Genomic DNA, 22,964 nt, shown 5'->3' on the forward strand with positions numbered 1-22,964 from the left:
CCCCACAATGTCCCACTGCCTGCTAGGGCCCAGACCATTCTACTTCTAGAGGTCAGAGTAGCAGCCCTAGGGTCAGCCTAGTAAGGGATTGCTGTGCATTGTCAGTCACCATGACCTTTGATTGGAGGCGGGGTACGTGGAGGAGTGGTGATGAGATATTTTGCTTTTCCTTCCTATTCAGAAGGTAAAGAATCTGTCATCCAAGAGGAGGTGGTGACGGGACGAATTCAGAATCCTGTCCTGTTTACATGCAGAAGACCTTTGTTCTTGAACTTTAGATTCTAGTCATTTATTAACACTGGCAATGCCCAAGATAAACAACCCAGCAGTCTGACCCCAAAGCTAGGGAAGGCAATAAGCATTTATTAACTACCTACTATGTGCTAAGCACTTCATAAAAATATTCCATTGATCCTTGGGAAAATTCTGGGAAGGCAGTGCTATTAAGATGCCCATTTTACAGTTGAGGAAACTGAGGCAGACAGATTAAGGGAGTTGACCAGGGTCACATAACTAGTTAGCAACTGAGGACTGAATTTGAACTCTTGCCTTCTTGACTCCAGGCCCAGCAAAATGTCCACTGAGTCACCCAAGCTGCCTTCCAATCTGCAAGGTCCCCAGCCTCTGCTAGGGGAAGGCCCTGGTAACCTAGCACCCCTATCCTATTGTCTTACCTGATGCCCTTTACAGAAGCCTCAAGGCAGTTCTGCTATCAATGCTAAGAGACCTTGGACAAGTCACTTCCCTCAATTTTCTCTTACAAAATGGTTTGGAAACAATAAAATATAGACTTCTGGAGCACAGGGACAGTTCCATCTTTGTCTTTGTATTTTTGGCACCTGAACATTGTTTATTGACTAGATGAACTTTAAGGTCCAATCTATTGATAAAGCAAGTCTAGGAAGAGCTGGGTTTTAATGATCTTAGAGCAAACACAGTAGAAATAATCTAGTATTTTACCCCAAAGCAAGCAAAATCACCCCACTTTATTCCTGGAGTGAACCAGACAATTTTTGGACCTCAGTTTCTCTCTCTTATACTCCATACCCTAATAATAGGCACATAGGTAGTTCTTTAAAGTTCACAAAATATTCTTATCCCTCACAACAAACATTGTTCATTCTTATCCCCATTTTACAGAAGGAAACTAAACCTAGGATTGATTCATCAAATGACTGGCCAAAGGCAGAATCTGAAGCCATGGCAACCCTAACTAACCCAAGTTCATCATTCTATTGCTATACAACAATTTTTATGCTTTTTTTTTAAAGTTTTTGCAAGACAATGGGGTTAAGTGACTTGTCCAAGGTCACACAGCTAAGTAATTATTTAGTGTCTGAGGCCGGATTTGAACTCTGGTATTCCTGACTCCAGGGCCGGTGCTGTATCCACTGCGCCACCTAGCCACCTCTATGGTTTTTTTTTTTGAAAAATGACTTTCATTCTGTCTCTCTAAATCTTCAATGGATTCCCATTGCTCATGAAATAAAACCTAAACTCTTTAACTGAACATTTAAAGTTCTCTGCCATCTGGCCTTTTCTTATCTTCTTTCTTTCTGTTATTCCTTTTCCCATCAAACAGATCCATTTGATCACAAAATGTCAACTCTTTTTTTCCCCCTCCCACATATTTCCAACATTCCCACTGCCAGGTATGTCTTCCCCTGGAGGATCTGAGGTTTATTTTTCAAGACCCAGCTGAGATCCCAAATTTACTAAGGTCAGAAGCAGCAGGACAAAACAGTTAAGAGCATTAGATTTCAAGTTCAAAACTGGGTTTTAACTGTGCTTCTTATAACCTATGTGACCTTGGACATCATCTTCCATCTCTTGGTTTCTGTTTCTTCATTGGTAGTATGTGGGAAATGGACATCCCAAAATCCGCCAAAATTGCAGCTCTGCAAATATCACTAGTACCACATACTGCAAAGAGATCAAAGAAAAAGGAACAAGGCCCATATGGACAAAAATAGTTTTTAGCAGCTCTATTCGTGGTGGCAAAGACCTGGAAATTAAGGGAGCCTCCATCAACTGGGGAATGGCCAAGCAAATCATAGTATAGGAATATAATGAAATATTGATGTATCATTAAAAAATGATGAAATGACTTCAGAGAAATTTGAGAAGACTTCTATGAACTGAAGCAAAATGAAGTCAGCAGAACCAGAAGAATAATTTACATAATAACAACATTGTAAAGATAAAGAACTCTAATCTGTGTAGGGACCAATTCTGATTTCAGAAGACCAATCAGGAAGCTTGCTGTCTACCTCCTACCAGAGAGGGGTCACAGTGCTATACATTTTTGGAACATGGTTTATGTGGAAATTTGTTTTACTTGGCTAGGCATATTCACTATTAAAGGATTTTGTTTTTGCCTTTTCTTTTTCAAGGTAAAGGAGATAGAGGGGAGTTAAAAATAAATGGTTGTTAATTAAAAATAAAAGTAAATTTTGGATATCTCTTTCAGACCCTAGAACCTACTGATTGGTTCTTGTTTTTTGTTATCAAAGAAGACCAAAATGACATCACTGTGTTTGAGACAATGACAGTGTGTCTGACTGTGGCTGATCAGACCAAAATGAGCTCAGAATGCTCTACCACAGGTTGGGCACAAATAGTCCCCATGAATACCCAGGATGGGTCCTCTAAACTTACATATGTCTCATTTCCTTCAAGCTGCTTCCATTCTGCCTTCCTCTTAGAGTGCTGCTGCTGGGAGGTCCTGGGCCAGGGTCTCCCAGGCTGTACCATCAATTCTAAAGTTCTTCAATGAGACCTTCAGGGTGTCTTGGTATCACTTCTGTTGACCCCTTGGGAGCATCTAGAACCTATTAAATCCCTTTGCTAAAGCTAATAATTTGAGAAAGAACCTGGGGTAGAAGACAGAACCAAGAATTCTGAATCAGTCCTGAGTTCAAATTCTGGTTTGGCTCCTTATTCCTGAAAAAATTTGATTTCCTCTCTTGAGCCAGGTTTCCTTTTCTGTCTGAAGAAGTAGTTGGCCTGGATAATCCCTAAGAACCTTCCAGGATTAAATTCTACAATCTTATCCTTTCCTTCTAATAGCACATGATTCCTAGCACATATTCCTTTGTTCTGCTACTATCAAGTGCATCTTACCACCTTCTTCTCCACGTATATGGCCACCATCTGGTTCCAGACTTTTCTCTCTTCTTGTTGGGACTATGACAATTGTATTCCTAATGGATTTTCTTGCCTCTTCCCACTCGAATTCATACTCCAAATGGTCACCAAAAGAATCTTCCTGAAGTATAGATCTAATCAGGTCATTGCTCTCACTCAAAGTCCTTCACAATCTGCTTTTCAATTTTATTATACTTTACCCCCCTCTATGCACTCTGCCACCCCAAGCTGGTCTACTTGCTGCTCTTCTCCCATAGTACATCTCCTTTCCCATCTTCACCCCTTTGCATTGGCTATCCTCCAAGCCTGGAATGCACTTCCTCTTCAGCTCTACCTCTTGGAGCCCCTTCCACATGAAGCCTTTCCTAATCATCTCCATCTGTTTGTGCAATCCCATCTGCCTCTCCAATTTGTCTTGCAGATATTTTGAGTGTGTGTATATGTAGATAGATGGGTGGATGGATAGATGATAGACAGACAGACAGATAGATGGATGGATGGATGGATGGATGGATGGATGGATGGATAGATAGATAGACAGACAGACAGACAGATGATGGATGGGTGGGTTGGTGGATGGATGGATAGACACCCTCTCACTCAAGCTCCTTAAGGGCAGGGCCTTATATTTAGTAGCATGTAGCAAATGCTCAGTGACTGAATGATTAGTCTTCCCAACTAGACTGGAATGTTTTTGGAAGAGACCTGGTACATCAGTTACTCAATATCTCTATAGTATTTCATTCATTTGCTCAGTCAGGTTTTTAACATTTATAAGGGTGTCTCTTTAATGGCCCTGCCCCTTCAAACATGACTAGAGCTCAATGCAGACTGGTTTGGTGTCAATCAAATCAAATTTGCATTGTTGGGAGTTTTGAATCATTTCAAAAGCTTTAGCTCTAAAAGAAATTAGAGATCATCTAGCCTAGTCTGACCATTTTTCAGAATAGAAAACTAAGGGCCAGAGAAGTGTAAGTGAAAAAAGCAATGGGGGGCAGCTAGGTGGCATAATGGATAAAGCACCGGACCTGGAGTCAGAAGTACCTGGGTTCAAATCTAGTCTCAGACACTTAATAATGACCTAGCTGCATGGCCTTGGACAAGCCACTTAACCCCGTTTGCCTTGCAAAAAAAAAAAAGAAAAAGAAAAAAGCAATGGAGTTGGGAGTCCAAGGGTCTGATTCAAACCCTCCCTATTCTGTACTGCCTAGGGACCTTGGGCAAACAACTTTCCCTCTCTGAACCTCAACTTCATCTTTTTTTTTTAGGTGTTTTTTTTTTTTTTGCAAGGCAATGGGGTTAAGTGGCTTGCCCAAGGCCACGCAGCTAGGTGATTATTAAGTGTCTGAGGTCAGATTTGAACTCAGGTCCTTCTGACTCCAGGGTTGGTGCTGTATCCACTGCGCCACCTAGCCACCCCTCCTCTTCATCTTCAAAATAAAAGTTTGCAGATATAATACTTAAGGTCCCTTTCAAGCTCTAAGAATAATAGCCAACAGTGTTTTAATTTAGCAAAGCACTGTATGTAATCTCTCATTTGATCCTCATAGCAAACCCTGATTATTCCCATTTTACAGATGAGGAAACTAAGGCACAGAGAGGCTAAGTGACCCACCCAGGGTTGAAGAACTAGTAAGTGTTTGAAGTTGGATTTGAACTCAGATAATTTAGGTTGTGCAGCTCTTGGTCAGTTATCAATACAAATAATGTTCATAATCTGGAGCTGGATTTGAAATCAGGACTTCTAGACACCAGATTCAAGAGATTATCCACTACACCATCTTACTGTTCAGTCATTTTTCAGTTTTGTCCAATTCTGACATGGCTGCATTTCAGATTTTCTTGACAAGGATGTTGGTTTGCCATGTCCTTCCCCAGCTCATTTTACAGATGATGATAAGTGGCTTGCCCAGGGTCACACAGCAAGAACTGTCTCTAAAGCTAAGATTTATCATTTGTCTAAAGGTGGCAGAACCAGGATTCAAACCTAGGTCTTCTGACTTTAAATCCTGTTTCTTAGAGACTCGGTATTTATATACATTTTTATTCTGATTTACTCCAACACAGCGGGGTGTTTGTCAAACATCTTGCCATGTGCTAAGCTGAAATAATACATTATTGGTCTAATAAATACTGAGTTGGTCTCATTGACCTAAGTTCCAGTCTCACCTGTTCCATATATTGGTTCTGGTTTTGTGACCTTGCATAAGTCACTTGGCCTCAGTCTCCCATAAAACTTTCTAAGGCTATCAATTGACAAGGTGTTAACTTGTATAGGTAGATTTCACAGAATTCCCTACAAAAAGAAAAATGTGTTAACACACTGAGAATCACAAAAACAAAAGGAAAACCAGTCCCTGCTGTCCCCAGGGTCCTACTCTTTTAACTTATTTGGAAGATAACATTACTTCCAGCAATTTTCACCATTCAACTCTGATCCCTATTCTGAAAGCTTTGCAAGGACTGTCAGGCAAAGATTGTTAAAGGTGCTAAAAGCTGACCAGGACTGGTGAGACCCACCCCTTCTGAGTTCAAATCCGACCTCTGACACTTACTAGTTGTGAGACCCTAGAAAAGTTACTTAACTGCAGGCTGCCTCAGTTTCCTTGATTGCAAAATTAAGATAATAATAGCACCTATTTCACAGGATTGCAAAGATCAAGTGGATACCTGTAAAACACATTATAGGTACTTAGAATAAAAGGTTATTTTAAAAACTCTAAGTCTTCAAAAGGCCCCTATGGAAGTCATCAGACTGAACTCCTGAACTTTTCTTCTGAGAGCAGCATATCATTCCTAGAAGCCACCCCTGTTCCCCTCTGATTAGGAGGGCTCCTTCTAGAAGTTCCATTTAAGGAGGATGCACAGACCAACCATCTCTTCATTTCCCATCATACCTCACTCACCTGGACTTTCCCATCATCCTCCCTCCCCCCATGCCGTTCAGGGCAGTAAGTTCCTTGAGGGCATAGACTGGCTTTCTTTTCGTTTGTATTTGCATCCTTGGAGCTTAGCACATAGTAAATACTAAATAAATGTTTGCTGACTTGTGGTTAACTTCGGAACAAAGTGCTTCTTTTCTGGGTTTCAGTTCCTTCCTCTGAAGGGGACTAGAACAGGCACCTACCTGTTATGTACTAATACTGGACATCTTAATGCAAAATTACTACAGTCTCCAACCAAAAAGAGTCCACTGAGGAATACACATAATGATGCCGACTTTTCAAAACTGGAGGAATAGGGTAGCTAGGTAGTGGCACCATCCCTGGAATCAGGAGGACCTGAGTTCAAATCTGATCTCAGACATTTAATAATTGCCTAGCTGTGTGACCTTGGGCAAGTCATTCAACTCCATTGCCTTAAATAAATAAAATTTAAAAAAAAATTTTTAAACTGGAGGAATAAGGAAAGACCTCTTAAAGTGGTATATGAGGTGAGGAAATAAAAGAGACCAAGAGGTTTTAAAAGATAAAGAAATCTATTCTAAGTATAGGGACTGATCTTGCAGAGACAAATAATAGTAATAATATTTGTCCTTCATTTTCAAAGAAGATCACAACATCAGGGAGGTAAATTGGATCTGAGTGGGGGTGGGGCTGTGCCAAGTCACCAGTCTCAATTTCTCCTCCAGAGCCAAATGGGTCCAGTGGCCAGATATGAATCAGGACAACTGGAAATGGCCCGAGGTTTGGGGGTAATCAAGGTGAAGTGATTTGCCCAAGGTCACACAGTCAGTAAGTGTCTGAGGCTAGATTCAAACTCCTGTCCTCCTGACTCCAAAGCCAGTGCTCTATGCATTGCATCATGCAGGAGATGGAATGTTAGGTAAGTAAGCAAGTTTGACTGGACTGTGTACATAGGAGAGCAATAGGAAAGTACCCTGGAAAGGACGTTTGAAGCCAAATGGTGAAGGACTTTTAATGTTCAATAAATAAACATATTTTATCCTGGAGGCAATTAGGAGCCGCAGAAGTTTCTATGAGATAGTCATACTTTTGCTTTAGGAATAGCAATTTGGCAACCTTACAGAGGAACCAAGCTATTGCAGTCATTTTAACCCACTAATAAATGCTTCTTGAATGCTCAGAAATGCTAAAAGTTGACTTGTTACTAGACCAAGGCTTTTGATCTACTTTTATTCATTTATCTATTTACTTATTGGGCAAGGCAATGGGGTTAAGTGACTTGCCCAAGTCCACACAGTTAGATAATTATGAAGTGTCTGAGGCAGCATTTGAACTCAGGTCCTTCTGACTCCAGGGCCGGCGCTCTAAACACTGCACCACCTAGCTGTCCCTTGATCCACTTGAAACCACACTTACTGAAAGTCTATAAGGTGGCGGTCTAAGATACAGTCTTGCAATGTATTTAGAAAGAAAGGATGCAAACTTAAAGACACAGATACACAATAGCTCATGTGGTAAGTGCTGGCACCCAGATCACAGTGTGGGAATAGAAAGGGTGAGGGAGGAAGAGCATGGAACCCAATTCTACCTGAAAGGATTTCTGACTCTAACAAGTGTTTGTCCAGCCTCTGCTGGAAGACCTCCACAGACAGGGAGCTCACCATCTCTCACAGAGCACTCTGTTTTAGGATAGCTCTAATGAAAGAGATGAGGAACTCAACCCAAGTCTCTGTCAACTTCTACTCGTAGCTCCTGGTTCTGTCCCTCCAGGGCAGGCCAGCCCCTGGAATATGTCCCTTCAGTCTTCCCTTCCCAGGGGTAAATACGCCCTGGGATCAGACAAGACTTTAAATGCCAGTCCTGCAACTACTTTAGGCCACTTCCAGCCTCAGTTGTCTCCTTTGGGAGATGGGGAGGATGGAAAAGATCAGGGGCTGGTAACCTCTTTTATATAGGGATCCTTTCTTAGACTAGAGTTACGAAGAAGGTTAGAGGTTATTGAAAATAAAAATGGATTTCCCCCCCCCCCATTCAGATTCACAAAACCCCTGAAATTTTAACCCCAGATTAAGAACGCCTGGACTAATCTCTCATTTAAAAAAAAAAAGATTTACACAGTTAATTCATGGGGAATTAGAATTGGATCAAATGCAGTCTAACTCCTCATTTTCACAGAGGAAGAAACAGACACTTAGAGAAGGGAAGGAGTCAAAACTGTGGAGCCCTTGGCTAGGTAGTGGGTCCAGGCTTCCTAACCTTCAGTCTATGGTACCTTCTGTCTCTCTCTCCACACCGGATTCCTTCTCAGGACCTTTATATTCTTGGTGATCCTTTCTTAGGTCAAAGATGAGAACTGAATCTGAAGTCAAAGAAGGTGACCCCAGCATTTGCTGCTGCTCCCCCAGCCTCAATAACCCTGAGCAGAACCATTCTCCTTCCAAGGCTTCGGTTCCTCCAGCAGGAAAAATGGGGGACTTAAACCAGATGACCACTTAAGGACCCTTCTGGGTTGGCAAGGCTAGGGGGAGGCGGGGAGATTTTCAGTTTTTCTCCTTTGACTAAGGGATCAGACCAAATATGACCTTTAGTCAGAGAAAAGGAAGGAATCTTTGGGGGCATCATCACTCATGGCCCATTTCTATAGTCTCTCCCAGTTGGGAGGCACAGGTGAGCCCCAGTAAGCTCCCTTTTCCTCTAACACATGGGAAACCCAGGTGCTTCCTGGGGCAGAGGATTCTTTGTGGGGTCCATCTTATGTCTGCCGCAAGGCTGTACGTGTGTGTGTCTCTATGTATGTGTGTGTCTGTGTGTCTGTGTTTGAGTGTGTGTGAGTGTGTGTGTGTGTGTGCACAAAGAACCAGTAGCATTCATTCTCTGGCCCGAGTCTGGCCCGGCTCCTCCCCCACCTCTCCAGAGAGGCACACAGGCAGGGACCCTTTCTTAGCTTTGTATCACCCAACAATGCCCCTCTGGAGAGTAGCACAATAGGACACCTTCTCCCTCCTGCCGATTGGCCTCGGGCCGAGTACAAGAGCCCTCCCTTCCCACTCCACCGCCCCCTTTGGGAGAGGGGGAGGGGGTTCTGGCCTGAAAGCCCTGCCAGTGGCCCCGAAATCGTGCTCACCTCCCCCCAGGCCGGCCCGGTCTCTGCCCTTCCCCCATCCTCGGGGAGGTCCAGGCCCTCCTCCTCCTCCCAGCTCCGACCCTCCCCCTCCAGGCTCAGCCCCATCCCAGGCCCTTCCCTCCTCCCCAGGGTACAGGCCGCCCCTCCCCCAGCCCATTGTGGCCCCGGTCCTCCCCCCTCAGCTTAAACCTTCCCTTTCTCCCCCTCCAGGCTCGAGGCCCATCTCTTTCTTCTCCCCCCCCCCTTTCCCTCTCCCTCGCCCCAGGGTAGCTCTCCTCCTCCCTCCATCTTCCCATTGTGGGCTCAGGCCACCCCACCATGCCACCCTTGCCCCTCGGCCCACATCACTGGCACCCACGGTGGGCACAGACCGCCCTTCCAGCCCAAGCCTAGCCCCCTCGCCCCAGCCTTCCGCTGTGGGCACCGGGCATCCTCCTCCACCGAGCCCGGCTCTCGCCCTCTGCCCTCCCGGTCCTGCCCCTCCCCCCCGCCTCCCATTGTGGGCACTGACCATTCGCCCATCCCGAGCCCGGCTCCTCACCGCATCCCTCGGGCTCCGGCCCCCCCACCCCATCTTCCCAAGCTGGACCTGCGCTCGCCCCCCCGCCCCCCAGCTTCCCCCCATCCAGGGGTGGCCTCCGCCCCTCCCCCACCTCCCAGCCCAGGCAGGTCCCCCGCGGGCCCCCAGGTAGCCCCAGCTCGCGGCTCACCTCGGCCCGGCCCCAGGCGCAGCTCCGGCGGGGTGGGCGGGGTGGCCATGGCCGAGGCCCCTCCGGAGGGGCGGCCGGCGGAGCGCGCCCGCCGAGATGCTGCACACTCGCGCAGCCATGTTCGGGCGGCAGCGGCGGAGGCGCGAGGGAAACCCAACAACAGGAGGGGCGGGCCCCATCGCGGGGCGGGGTCTGGGGGGGCGGGAAGGTCGGAGCCCCGCCCCGCCCCGCCCCCGGGCTCGTCCCCAATCAGGGCGCAGCCCGGACAGGTGCCCCCCCCACCCCGGGGGAGCGGGAGCCTTGGTTTGCAGCCTTTGTTGACTCTGGGGGGTGTAAAGGCTCCACCTGAACTTCGGGAGGCCCCTCTTGAAGGTTTGCCAGTCCCCATCATCCGGCCTCAAAGCTGCCTCGGGTCCCACCTCGCAGCCCCCCCACTTCTGCCTTCTTAGTCCACAAATCCTTCCCCAGGTGGAAGGCAGCTCTCTTATGCCCACTCGACCCTTCCACCTGGATCCCAAGGTTGGGCACAGACCCGGAGCGCTGGGAAGTCAGTCAGCTCAACTTGCTCAGTTGCTCCCACCCCTCCACTTAAGGCCACCACCACCCCGGGGAGCCAGGCCAGAGGGCTTGCATCAGAGGATGCATAAGAAGCTCCATCTAGCCCAAATGCAGGCCCTCTGTGGAAGGCATGTGAATCGCCTCCCTGTCCCCTTTTAGTTTCTGGGTGTACATTCGGAATTATTTGTCTCTGGAGGCCTTCTGATTAGCCACCTCTTCATTTCCTACCCCAATGGACTTTTCCACCCCCCCTCTTTACTACTAACCCATCTAAGGGCAATTTCCTTCCTCCTTTCTGCTGAAAGGATTAGATCAGAGTCTATCTACCCCATGAAAAGTATCCTCTTCCTTTTGAAGAGATGGAGAACATCATTACAAAGTAGACAATTTTGATTACATTAAATTAAAGAGCTTCTGCACAGACAAAACCACTGTAACCAAGATCAAAAGAAATGTAGTAAATTGGGAAACAATTTTTACCATTAGTATTTCTGACAAAGGACTCATTTCTAAAATATACAGAGAATTGAGGCAAATTTTTTAAAAAAACAAACCATTCCCCAATTGACAAATGGTCAAAGGATATGCAAAGGCAATTTACAGCTGAGGAGATCAAAGCGATCCACAGCCATATGAAAAATTGCTCTAAATCATTACTTATTAGAGAAATGCAAATTAAAGCTTCTCTGAGGTACCACCTCACACCTCTCAGACTGGCCAATATGACCAGAAAGGACAACAATCATTGTTGGAAGGGATGTGAGAAATCTGGGACGCTAATACGTTCGTTGTTGGCGGAGCTGTGAACACTTCCAACCTTTCTGGAGAGCAATTTGGAATTACTCCCAAAGGGCAACAAAAATGTGCATCCCCTTTGATCCAGCAATACCACTACTGGGTCTGTACCCTGAAGACATGATGAAAAAGGGTAAAAACATCATTTGTACAAAAATATTCATAGCAGCCCTGTTTGTGGTGGCAAAGAACTGGAAATTAAGGGAATGTCCTTCAATTGGGGAATGGCTTAGCAAACCGTGGTATATGTATATCATGGAGCACTATTGTTCTATTAGAAACCAGGAGGGATGGGAATTCAGGGAAGCCTGGAGGGATTTGCATGAACTGATGCTGAGTGAGATGAGCAGAACCAGAAAAACACTGTACACCCTAACAGCGACATGGGGATGATGCTCAACCTTAATGTACTTGCTCATTCCTTCAGTGCAATAATCAGGGGCAACTGTGGGCTATCTGCAATGAAGAATGTCATCTGTATCCAGAGAAAGAATTGCAGAGTTTGAACAAAGACCAATTAATTTTAATTTTAAAAAACCATTATCTTATTATGTAATTTTACTTTTATACTTAATATTTCTTCCTTAAGGATATGATTTCTCTCTCATCACATTCAACTACAATGCATACTGTGGAAACAATGTAAAGACTAACAGACTAGGGGCAGCCACCTAGCGTAGTGGATAAAGCACCGGCCCTGGAGTCAGTCAGGAGTTCCTCAGTTCAAATCCGGTCTCAGACACATAATAATCACCTAGCTGTGTGGCCTTGGGCAAGCCACTTACCCCGTTTGCCTTGCAAAAACCTAACCAAAAAAAAAGACTAACAGACTGCCTTCTGGGGAGGGATGGGGAGAGGCAAGCAAGATTGGGGGGAAATTGTAAAATTCAAAATAAATAAAATCTTTCTTAAAAAAAAGAAAAGTGCCCCCTTCTTTTCCATGAGCAGCACTCATATGTTTGGTATTCTGTCTATGACTGGGACCATATCCAGTCATCTTGACTTTTGTCTTGGCACTGGACTCTGATGACTCTGGAGAAAAAAGTGACACTGATGACTTTTCAAATTTCCGCCTCACTTACATCCACTTCCCTTGCCAGTCAAGTCACCACCTTCCTGATGTCACTGGTCCTTTTAGAACAAAGGATGAACAACAACAATTCTCTGTTTAACTTTGTACTGGGAACCACATTGATTCCTCTAGGAGAGGTGACCAGGAAGAAGGGCTAGAAATATGCTCAATTCTAGAATATTCTGAATGTGCTTGTTCCAGATATTATCTGTGACCTTGGGGCAGATAATTCTGTTGGAAAACATGAAGGATTAAACCAAGCTTTTCAAGCTAGAAATGGTTAGAATATTAGTTCAATATTAGGTTAAATAGAACTTTCTGGCAGACTTGGTCTAAATTGCAGAATATTGAATTAATATTTTTTCCTCAATTTAATGGTGTTATTTCAGACTCAAATGCCTAAGCTTCATAGAAATCAGCATCAAGCCTTGGACCTTCTTTGTCAAAGCCTTCCATGGCTAACTAAATAGTAGAGGTAAAGGACCTTTTCAAACTTTATTTTGTTTTGTTTTTGTTTTTATAGGTTTTTGCTAGGCAATGGAGTTAAGTGGCTTGCCCAAGGCCACACAGTTAGGTCATTACTAAGGCCGGATTTGAACTCGGGTACTCCTGACTCCAGGACCAGTGCTCTATCCACTGTGTCACCTAGCTGCCTCCTTTTCAAACTTTAGTGGAAATTTTGGACTCAGTCTATGAGTTGTTTGTTCTTCATTCTCGAAGAGGACCATGACATTAAGGAGGTTATGCCATTTGAGTGAAGGGGTGCTGGACGCCAGTCTTATTTTCTCCTCTGGACGATCCAGAGGTCAGATATGAATCAGGACCACTGGAGATGACCACAATTGTGAGGCAATCAGGGTTAAGTGACTTGCCTGGGGTCACCCAGCTAATAAGTGTCAAATGTTTGTGGTCAGATTTGAACTAAGATCCTCCTGATTACAGGCTGGAATCCATTCTTTGACATACCTAGCTACCTTCCTCAGTACCTATCCCCATAGCCTGTGAATAGGGGGCAGTTAGATGGCACAGCAGATAGAGCACCAAATGTAAGTCAGGAGCAGCTAGATGGAGTGGTGAATATAGCAGTGGCCTTGGAGTCAAGGCAGGAGTTTGAATCTGGCTTCAGACACTTACTAGCTGTGTGACCTTGAACAAGTCACCTAACCCTGATTGCCTCACATCCAGAGTCATCTCCAGTTATCTTAATCCTTATCTGATCACTGGATCCAGGTATCTCTGGAGGAGAAAGTAATTTAGCACAGCGCCCCCTCACTCAAATCCAATTCATGTGCTTGTCATGGCATCTCCTCCCTGATATTATGGTTTTCCTCAAGAATGAAGGGCAAACATTATTATAAATCTAAGTGAGGAAGATGACTCTTCCTGAGTTCAAGTCATTTAACCTTATTTATCTCAGTTTCCTCACTTGTGAAATGAGCTGGAGAAGGAAATATAAACCACTCTAGTATCTTTGCCAAGCAAATGCCAAAGAGTTGGACAAACTGAAAAAATGATTGAACAACTATGAGTAGGCGCCTAATGACTCCCAGCTGACTTGGGAATTTCACAAAGCCTATGCTCTCAGTTCAAAGACTCCAAACAGTGAAGTTGTTTGGGGTCTGTTTCAGTGTCTACCAGTCTGTTCTGTGTTTAAAGACATGCAAAGTCCAAAGGAGGTGTTTGTCCTTAAAATCAGTCTAATTCTCTTTTTTATGGGGCATGTGAACACAGGGTCACCAAGAATGTTTGACCTTGTTACTTTGATATCTTGCAAAGGCTTGGTCAAAATTGGTCAACAGACCCTCCTTTCTGAGAGTGACTACCAGCATCAATGTCAGTAGATGCTTGGGTTAAAAATGAGGCTAGAGTGACATCTGAGGCAACAGGGTGCCAGGGTCCCTGATGTCAGAAAGACCTTCCTCAGACTTTTAACAGCCTCTGATTCTGAGCAAGCCACCTAACCTCTGTCTGCCTTAGTTTCCTTAACTGTAAAATGAGATTAATCACATCAAGAGTGTTGTGAAAATTAAATAAGATATTTGTAACACATTCAGCACAGGGTCTGGCTTGAACTAAGTATTATATATTCATGCTTGACCCCTCTTATTGGGGTGGAAGTTGGACTTAGGTTCCTGGTAGTCAGCGAACGCTGAGAAGAGACCCCCTGTTCTCCTGACCTTATCAGGTTTCTATTATGCCGGATTTAATTCTTCCTTTGCCAACTCTGAGCCACCTATTTTCTCTGATACTAAACCAGTTTCAGCTGCCAAATTGCTCAAGTGAGTCTGATAGCAAGGGAAGCTTGTAGCTAATCCCATCGTTGAGCCCAGGGAAGAGCTCACATCTGGGCTGCAAATCTGGGCAAGCAAGTCATCAATCTCTCTGTGACTGCTGTCTAGATAACTAGATTCATAGATCATACACCCCACAGAAAAAGGGGGCAGCTGAGTGACAAGGTGGATAGAACACCTGTCCTCAAATTAGGAGGGTCTGAGTTCAAATGTGACCTCAGAGACTTGCTATATGATCCTGAGCGAGTCATTTAACCCCAGTTGCCTCCCATCCAGGGCCATCTCCAATTGTCCTGATTCATATCTGGATTTTGGCCCCCATGGCTCTGGAGGAAAAAATGAAATTGATGACTTAGCATAGCACCCCCTCACTCAAATTCAACTCACTTGCATGTACTGGCACCATCTTCCTGACTATTGGTCTTCTTCAATAACAAAAGCAAAAATAAACTACATTTTGATTTTAAGATCAGGAACTTCCTTAGGACTTCATAAATCTTTTTTTTTTTTTAGTTTTTTTGCAAGGCAATAGGGTTAAGTGGCTTGCCCAAGGCCACACAGCTAGGTCATTATTATGTGTCTGAGGCTGGATTTGAACTCAGGTACTCCTGACTCCAGGGCTGGTGCTCTAGCCACTGTACCCCCTAGCCACCCCCTTCATACATCTTTAAATACAAACTGATAGGAGTGCAGTGGATGGAGTACCAGACCTGAAGACTGGAAGAGCCATCTTCCTGAGATCAAATCTGGCTTGAGTGACCCTGGGCAAGTCACTCAATCCTGTTAGACTCAGTTCTCTCATCTGTAAAAGGAGCTGAAGAAGGAAATGCCAAACCAGTTCACTCCCATTGCCAAGAAAACCCCAAATGGGGTTACAAAAAATTGGATGTGATTAAATGACTGAACAACAAAACTTGGTTAAAGTTGGGAAAATCACACATTATTGAAAAAGGACATATAAAAATGAGTCTGTCCTTGGAAACGCTGGCATTTCTAAATAGAAATTAGAGAAATAAAACTTTCAAATTTTTGGCTAAAATAGACAAGTGAGGGAGAGAGAGAGAGAGAGAGAGAGATCCGGTTTTAGAGTTTGAATTTTGAAGCTAAATCTCATCTACCTAGCAGGTAATTCTTCTCTTAAATTTTCTGTTGTTTAAATTGCCTTCAGCAAAAGAGACTTTGCTTCAAAAAAGGCAAGGAAAATAAATTTCAAGCAAGCAAAATACAGAGAGTTTGACAGAATTCCATTGTCTAATAAAAATGACTCCCATTTACATAGTAGTTACTATGGCCCTGGCACTGTATCAGGGGGTTTACCCACTGTATCAGGGGGTTTACAACTATCTCACTTGCTTCTCACCACAACCCTGGGAGATAGGTGCTCTTATTATCCTAATTTTACTGATGAGGAACTGAGATAGACAGTCGTCAAGCAACTGGTTCAGGGGCGCACAGCTAGTGAACTCAGACTTTCCTGTCAGATCTGACACTGTATATTTTACCACCCAGGTACCTAATAAATTTATAGATTCTTAACTAAGAAACCAACTTGGAAATGCTTTCTATGATGAAATGAGAGACTGTCTGTAAAGTTTGAGCTCTGATTAAAAAAAAAAGCAGCCAGGTGACTCAGTGTATAAAATGTTGGATCTCCAGTCAGAAAGCCCTGAGTTCATATTTTTCCTGGAGAGATTATTAGCTGTGAGACCCGGAGCAAATCACTTCATCTCAGTCCCAGGTTCTTGGTCTGGAAATTGGCGTTAATAATGGTACCTATCTCCCAGGACCAGATGAAAGACCATATGCTTTACAAGCTTGAAAATATCATATAAATGCTAGCTATAATTTTTAAAAAAGTTTTTAGTGTTTTTTATTTAAAATTTTGAGTTCTAAATTCTATCCCTCCCTCCTTTCCCCAGATTGTAAGCAATCAGAAGTTGCCTGTGTTGTGCACTTATGTATAATGTTTCCATATTAGAAGACCCAAATAAAAGGAAAAAAAAAAAAGAAAGTGAAAAATAGCTTGATTCACTCTGTATTCAATCCATATCAGTTCTTTCTCTGGAGGCGGATAGTCTGCTTCATCATGAGTCCTTTGGGATTGTCTTAGATCATTGTATTGCTGAGAAGAGCTAAGTCATTCACGGTTTTTCCTTCAAACAAAATTGCTGTTACTCTGTACCATGTTCTCCTGGTTCTGTTCACTGTACTATGCATCAGTTCATGTAAAGCTTTCCAGGTTTTTCTGAACTCATCCTGCTTGTCCTTTCTTATAGCATGATAATATTTCATTATAATCATTTACATCAGCTCGCTTAACTATCCCCCAAATGATGGGCATCCCTTTGATTTCCAATTTTTTTTAGGTTTTTTTTTTTGGCAAGGCAATGGGGTTAGGTGACTTGCCCAAGGTCACACAGCTAGGAAATTATTAAGTATCTGAGGTTAGATTTGAATTCATTCTGACTCCAGGGTCAGTGCTCTATCCACTGCGCAACCTAGCTGCCCCAATTCTTTTTTTTTTTTTTTTTAGATTTTTCAAGGCACTGGGGTTAAATGGCTTACCCAAGGCCGCAAGGATAGGTAATTATTAAGTGTCTGAGGTTGGATTTGAACCCAGGTACTCCTGACTCCAAGGCCAGTGCTCTATTCACTGCACCACCTAGCCGCCCTGCCCCAATTCTTAAACTATTATTATGGAAAGTAAAGTTTGACAATGACTTTGAGATGCAGCAGAGTGGTCAAATTGGCCAAAGACACAGATTCTTTTTCAGTTGTCCAGTTCTCACTGTAGAAAAGTTGTTTGCCTAACAGCAACATGGGGGTGATGATCAACCTTGATGGACTCGCTCATTCCATCTGTGCAACAATCAGGGACAATTTGGGGCTCTCTGCAGTGGAGAATACTACCTGTATCCAGAGAAACAATTGTGGAGTTTGAACAAAGACCAAGGACTATTACCTTTAATTTAGTGTATAATTTTTTTATGTGTATAATTTTATTTTATTTTTTTATAATTTTTATTTTTTATTTAGTATTTATTCTCATTTTGTACAATTAATGTTATTTTTACATTAGTAAAATATTCTTAAGAGTAAATGAGATACCCCCTCCCCCATAAATATAGACTTGCTTCAGCAATAAAGTAAAGGGGAGAGAAAAAAATTAAAATTAAAAAAAATAGTAATAATCGTAGGTATGGCCATGTGGCACAATGGATGGAGCCCCAGCCCTGGAGCCATGAGCACCTGAGCCCACATCTGGTCCCGTACACCCAACAATCACCCAGTTGTGTGTCATGCAAGCCACCTCAACCCCACTGCCCTGCAAAAACCAAAAAAAGAAAAAGAAAAAAGACCCAAAATAAAATAAAATAGTAATAATAATAGGGGTGGCTGGGTGGCAGACAGAGCATTGGCCCTTGAGCCAGGAGCACCTGGGTCCAAATCCGGCCTCAGACACCCAAAGATCACCCTGCTATGCAGACCCAGGCAGGCCACCGAGCCGCCAAAATAATAATAATAAATGTGCTTGAGTCTTTGTTCCAACACCAACAACTCTGTCGCGGGTGGATCACATACTTTATGATAAGTCCATCACAAAAGTTACTTCCATATTTTTCCAAGGTTGCCATTGTTGATCACAACTCCCTCCTTTCGTATTTCTCCACTACCATGTACTATATTTTCTCTCTCCTTTCACTCTGACTCTGCTGTAGGGTAGCTGAGTGGCACAGCAGACAGATCCCTGGCCCTGGGGCCAAGAGGCCCTGAGCCCTACCACCCCTTAGACCCAGCATCCACCCAGCTCTATGGTCTGGGACAGGCCTTCCAATCCCAGCCCCTTGCAAGAAGTAAAAAAGAAAATGTGTTATATCTGACCACTCTCCCCCCATGGTCCATCCTCTTCTCCATCACTCACATCCCCCCCTTCCCCCTGTCACCCCCGCTCCTTCTTACTCCAAATGCCTATACCCCATTGAGTATATATGCTGTTTCCTCTCCTAACCACCTCTGATGAGAGAAACCTTCCCCCCTTCCATATCATTGCAATAGCTCATTATAATAAAGAAAAATCTTATTATATTATATTATATTCCCCCTCTCCTTTTTCTTTCTCCCAATATATTTCCCTTTTTTTTCTATTGACTCCATTTTTACACCATATTTTATCTTCGAATTCAGTTTTCTCCTGTGCTTCAACTATAAAAGCTCCCTCTACCTGCTCTATTAACTGAGAAGGTTCATATGAGTATTATCAGTGTCATTTTTCTATACAGGAATACATGCAGTTCATCATCATTAAGTCCCTCATATTTTCCCCTTCTCCTCCAATCTCTATGCTTCACCCGAGTCCTGTATCTGAAGATCAAACTCTGGCCATTCCAACAGGAACATTTGAAATTCCCCTGGTTCATTGAAAGTCCATCTTTTTCCCTGGAAGAAGACATTCAGCCTTGCTGGGTAGTTCATTCTTGGCTGCATTCTAAGCTCTTTTGCCTTCCAGTATATTGTATTCCAAGCCCTACAAGCTTCCAATGTAGTTGCTGCTAAGTCCTGTGTAATCCTGACTGCAGCTCTATGATATTTGAATTGTGTCCTTCTGGCTGCTTGTAATATTTTCTCTTTGACTTGGGAGTTCTGGAACTTGGCTATAATATTCCTGGGGGTTGGTTTTTTGGGATCTCTTTCTTCGGGGGGGATCTTTGGATTCTCTCCATTTCTATTTTGCCCTCTGCTTCTAGAATATCAGGGCAATTTTCCTGTAGTAATTCTTTGAAAATGATGTCAAGGCTCTTTTCCTGATCATGACTTTCAGGTATTCCAATAATTTTTAAATTATCTTTCCTAAATCTGTTTTCCATATCAGTTGTTTTTACAATGAGATATTTCACATTTTCTTCTAATTTTTCATTTTTTTTTTTGGTTTTGAAGTATTGATTCCTTATTTCTGGCAAATTCATCTATCTCTCTGAATTCTATTCTTTGTCTGAAGGATTTGTTCTCCTCAGAGAGTTTTCTTATCTCTTTTTCCATCTGGCCCATTCTGCTTTTTAAAGCATTCTTCTCCTCCATAACTTTTTGAACTGTTTTATCCATTTGACCTAAGCTGGTTTTTAGCATGCTATTTTCTTCAGCATTTTTTTGGATTTCCGTGACTAAGCTGCCAACTTCATTTTCATGTTTTTCCTGCATCTCTCTCATTTCTTTTCCCAGTTTTTCTTCTAACTCCCTCATTTGATTTTCAAAGTCTTTTTTGATCTCTGCCATAGCCTGAGCCCAATTTCTGTTTTTCTTGGAGTCTTTAGATGTAGGAGCTTGTGCTTCCTCATCTTCAGACAGAGTATTTAGATCCTTCTTGTGCTCATTTGCAAAATATTTCTCAATTGTGTTCCTCTTTTTTCTCTGCTTGCTCATTTTTCCCAGCCTGCGCCTGTTTTGGGGTGCTTCCTGAGCTTTTAGGACACTCCCACAAGGGTCTCAGTGTGTGAGGCTCTGTCCTCCCTCCTGGTCTGTGAATGACCATAAGCGCCCCCCTCTGCCACGGGGCTGAGGTGGGGGGGGGCCCTGCTGCTCTTCTGGGGGGGCCTAGACTGGGATCAGGATCTGAATGTGTTCAGAGCCCCAGAGTCCTGTTCCAGGGGCAGAGGACAGAGCTCGGCAGTCTCTCTCTCTTCACTCCCCTCCCTCAGCTCAATGGGCTCATGCCCTGGGGCTCCTGCTTACTGGCTCCACCTGCTTCTTTCTGGATCTGGGATCTGGGCAGCCAAAAGACCTCCTTTCTCGCTGTGTGCCCTGAGGGCTGGGCTCCACGTGCTTGCTCTGGCAGGGGTCCCCCTCTGTTCCCCCACTTTGTGCCTGGTGCTTCCCTGTGCATAGGTCAGGAAACTGCCCCCGCTACCTCTGGGAGGCTGAAGTTTTTTCGCTCTGGTGGGGCGGGCCACCCCTCTGGCAGGCTGCCCCTCTGACCGTGGGGAGCAGAGCCTTTCTGCTCTTTTCCAGGCTACCTTGAGTAGGAGAACTGTCTTATTGGGTCCCTCTGTGGGTTCTGTCTCTGGAAAGTTTAGTTAAGAGTTCTTAGCTTATGAGTTTTATCAGAGAGTGCCTAAGACTCGATCCTTTCTTCTTGCCATCTTGGCTCTGCCCCCTATTACCTTTAATTTAGAAAAAAGCCCTGCTATCTTATTGTCTGATCTTGCTCTCTCTTATACTTCATGTTTCTTCCTTAAGGATCTGATTTCTCTCTCATCACACTCAATTTGGATCATTGTATACCATGGAAACAATGTAAAGACTGACAAATTGCCTTCTGTGGGAGATGGGGGAGGGAAGTAAGATTGGGGGAAAAATTGTAAAACTTAAAAATAAATAAAATCTATAAAAAATTACACCAGAATGCAAATTAAAAAAAAGAAATGCTGTTTGTCTTTCATTCATGAAAAAGACCATGATATCAGGGAGGTGATGCCATGACAAGCAATTGAATTGGATTTGAGTGAAGGGGTGCTATGCTAAGTCACCAGTCTAACTTTCTCCTTCAAAGGATCCAAATCCAGGGGTCAGATATGAATTAGTATGACTGGAGATGACCCCAAATACAAGGTAATTAGAGTTAAATGACTTGCTCAAGGTCACATAGCTAGAAAACATCAAGTATCTGAGGTTGGATTTGAACCCAGGTCCTCTTGACTCCAGGACCTGTGTTCTAACTATTACACCACCTAACTTCCCTTCACTGCAGAAATAGCCTTTATTTAAAGATGGTGCCTGGGTCAACCATCTCTTCACTGGTCACCAAGTCATGCTCTAGATCCTTGCTCCAACTTCTTATGTGTAGTTTTTTTTTTACTTCTATTTATATCACCATGAAGGTGGTTGAAGCTGGCACTGTGACTACTTAGAACTTTGGCACCAGGGTCATACACTTCTGTGTCTTGTTATTGGACTTTGATGACTCTGGAAGAGTTAGTGAGAATGACTGTGCAACTGCACCTCACTTAAATCCAGTTTACTGGACAATCAAGACCATCCCTTGAAATCATTGGAATTTTTCTAAACCAAAGGACAGAGGTAGTTTCTATCCCCATTGCCTAACACCTAGAGCACAATTAATGCTTGCCAACAAACTCAATTAAGAACAGAGTAAAGGAAAAATAGATCTAAACAAAAATTTAAAAATGTGATTTGAAAACAAAAGCATGAGGTTTAGTAATAATAGTATTAGAATTTAAAATTAGGAGAATATAAAATTTATATTTTGTTAATCAATTAGTAAAAATAATAATATTTTTTAAAAAATTAGAAGTCAGGAGCCAAGATGGTGACAGGAGAAGAGTCTCTCCTAGGTGTTCTCTCCATAATATTTTGAAAATCTTAAAATAATGACTCTCAATTTTTGAGAGACAGAACCCACAGAAAGATCTAGTGAGAAAATTCTTCAGACCAAGGTAACCTGGAAAATAGTGGAAAGGCTCCATTCCATGGAGCTTGGAATGCAACTGAGAATCAACCACCCAGCAAAACTGAACATCCTCTTCCAGGTGAAAAGATGGACTTTCAATGAACACGGGGGATTTCAATTATTCCTTTTGAAATCACCAGCTGAACAGAAAGTTTGACCTTCAAGTACAGGACTCAGGTGAAGTATAGAGAGTGGAGGAGAGGGGGGAAAATATGAGGGACTTGATGATGAACTGCATGTATTCCTGCATAGAAAAATAATACTGATAATACTCACTTCTCATTTAATAGAGCAAATAGAAGGAGCTTATATAGATGAAGCATAGGAGAGAGCTGAATTTGAAGATATAAATATATTGTAAAAATGGAGTCAATGGCTAAAAGGGAAATGTATTGGGAGTAAGAGAAAGGAGAGGTGGAATAGGCTAAGATATTTTGTATAATAAGATTTTTTTCTTGCAATGAGCTATTGCAATGATATGAAAGGGGGGGAAGGCAAGGGGGGAATGAGGAAACCTTCACTCTCATCAGAGGTGGCTCAGAGAGGAAACAGTATATACACTCAATGGGGCATAGACATCTAGAATAAAAAGGAGAGGTGTGATGGGGGAAGAGGGGGGGATGTGGGTGATGGAGGAGAGGGTGGATCATTGGGGAGAGTGGTCAGATATAACACATTTTCTCTTTTACTTCTTGCAAGGGGCTGGGATTGGGTGGCCTGTCTGGGATGATAGGGTGGGGTCGTTGCTGGGCCTTGGGGGTGATATAGGGGCTTGGAGCCTCTTGGCCTTAGGGCTGGTGATCAGTCTGTTACACCACTCAGCTACCCTACAGCACATTTTAGAAGTGGGATAGAGTGAAAGGAGAGAGAAAATATAGTATATGGTAGTGGGGAGTTGC

General features: G+C 43.5%; 1 protein-coding gene across 2 annotated transcripts in view; it reads right to left on the reverse strand.

Annotated features, from left to right (window-relative positions):
* The window catches only part of NIPSNAP1 (nipsnap homolog 1), a 42,401-nt gene extending 32,380 nt beyond the window's left edge, over window positions 1-10,021 (reverse strand). For both annotated transcript variants that reach the window (XR_012472326.1, XM_074206278.1), the window contains exon 1: window positions 9,888-10,021. Coding sequence is in view for 1 of the 2 variants with exons in the window: in XM_074206278.1 (XP_074062379.1) it covers window positions 9,888-10,006 (119 nt within the window). In the remaining variant the exon portion in view is untranslated. The remainder of the gene's footprint in view (window positions 1-9,887) is intronic.
* Window positions 10,022-22,964: the final 12,943 nt, after the last annotated feature.

The sequence above is a fragment of the Macrotis lagotis genome, chromosome X (assembly GCF_037893015.1).
Source record: "Macrotis lagotis isolate mMagLag1 chromosome X, bilby.v1.9.chrom.fasta, whole genome shotgun sequence".
Taxonomy (NCBI): Eukaryota; Metazoa; Chordata; class Mammalia; order Peramelemorphia; family Peramelidae; genus Macrotis; species Macrotis lagotis.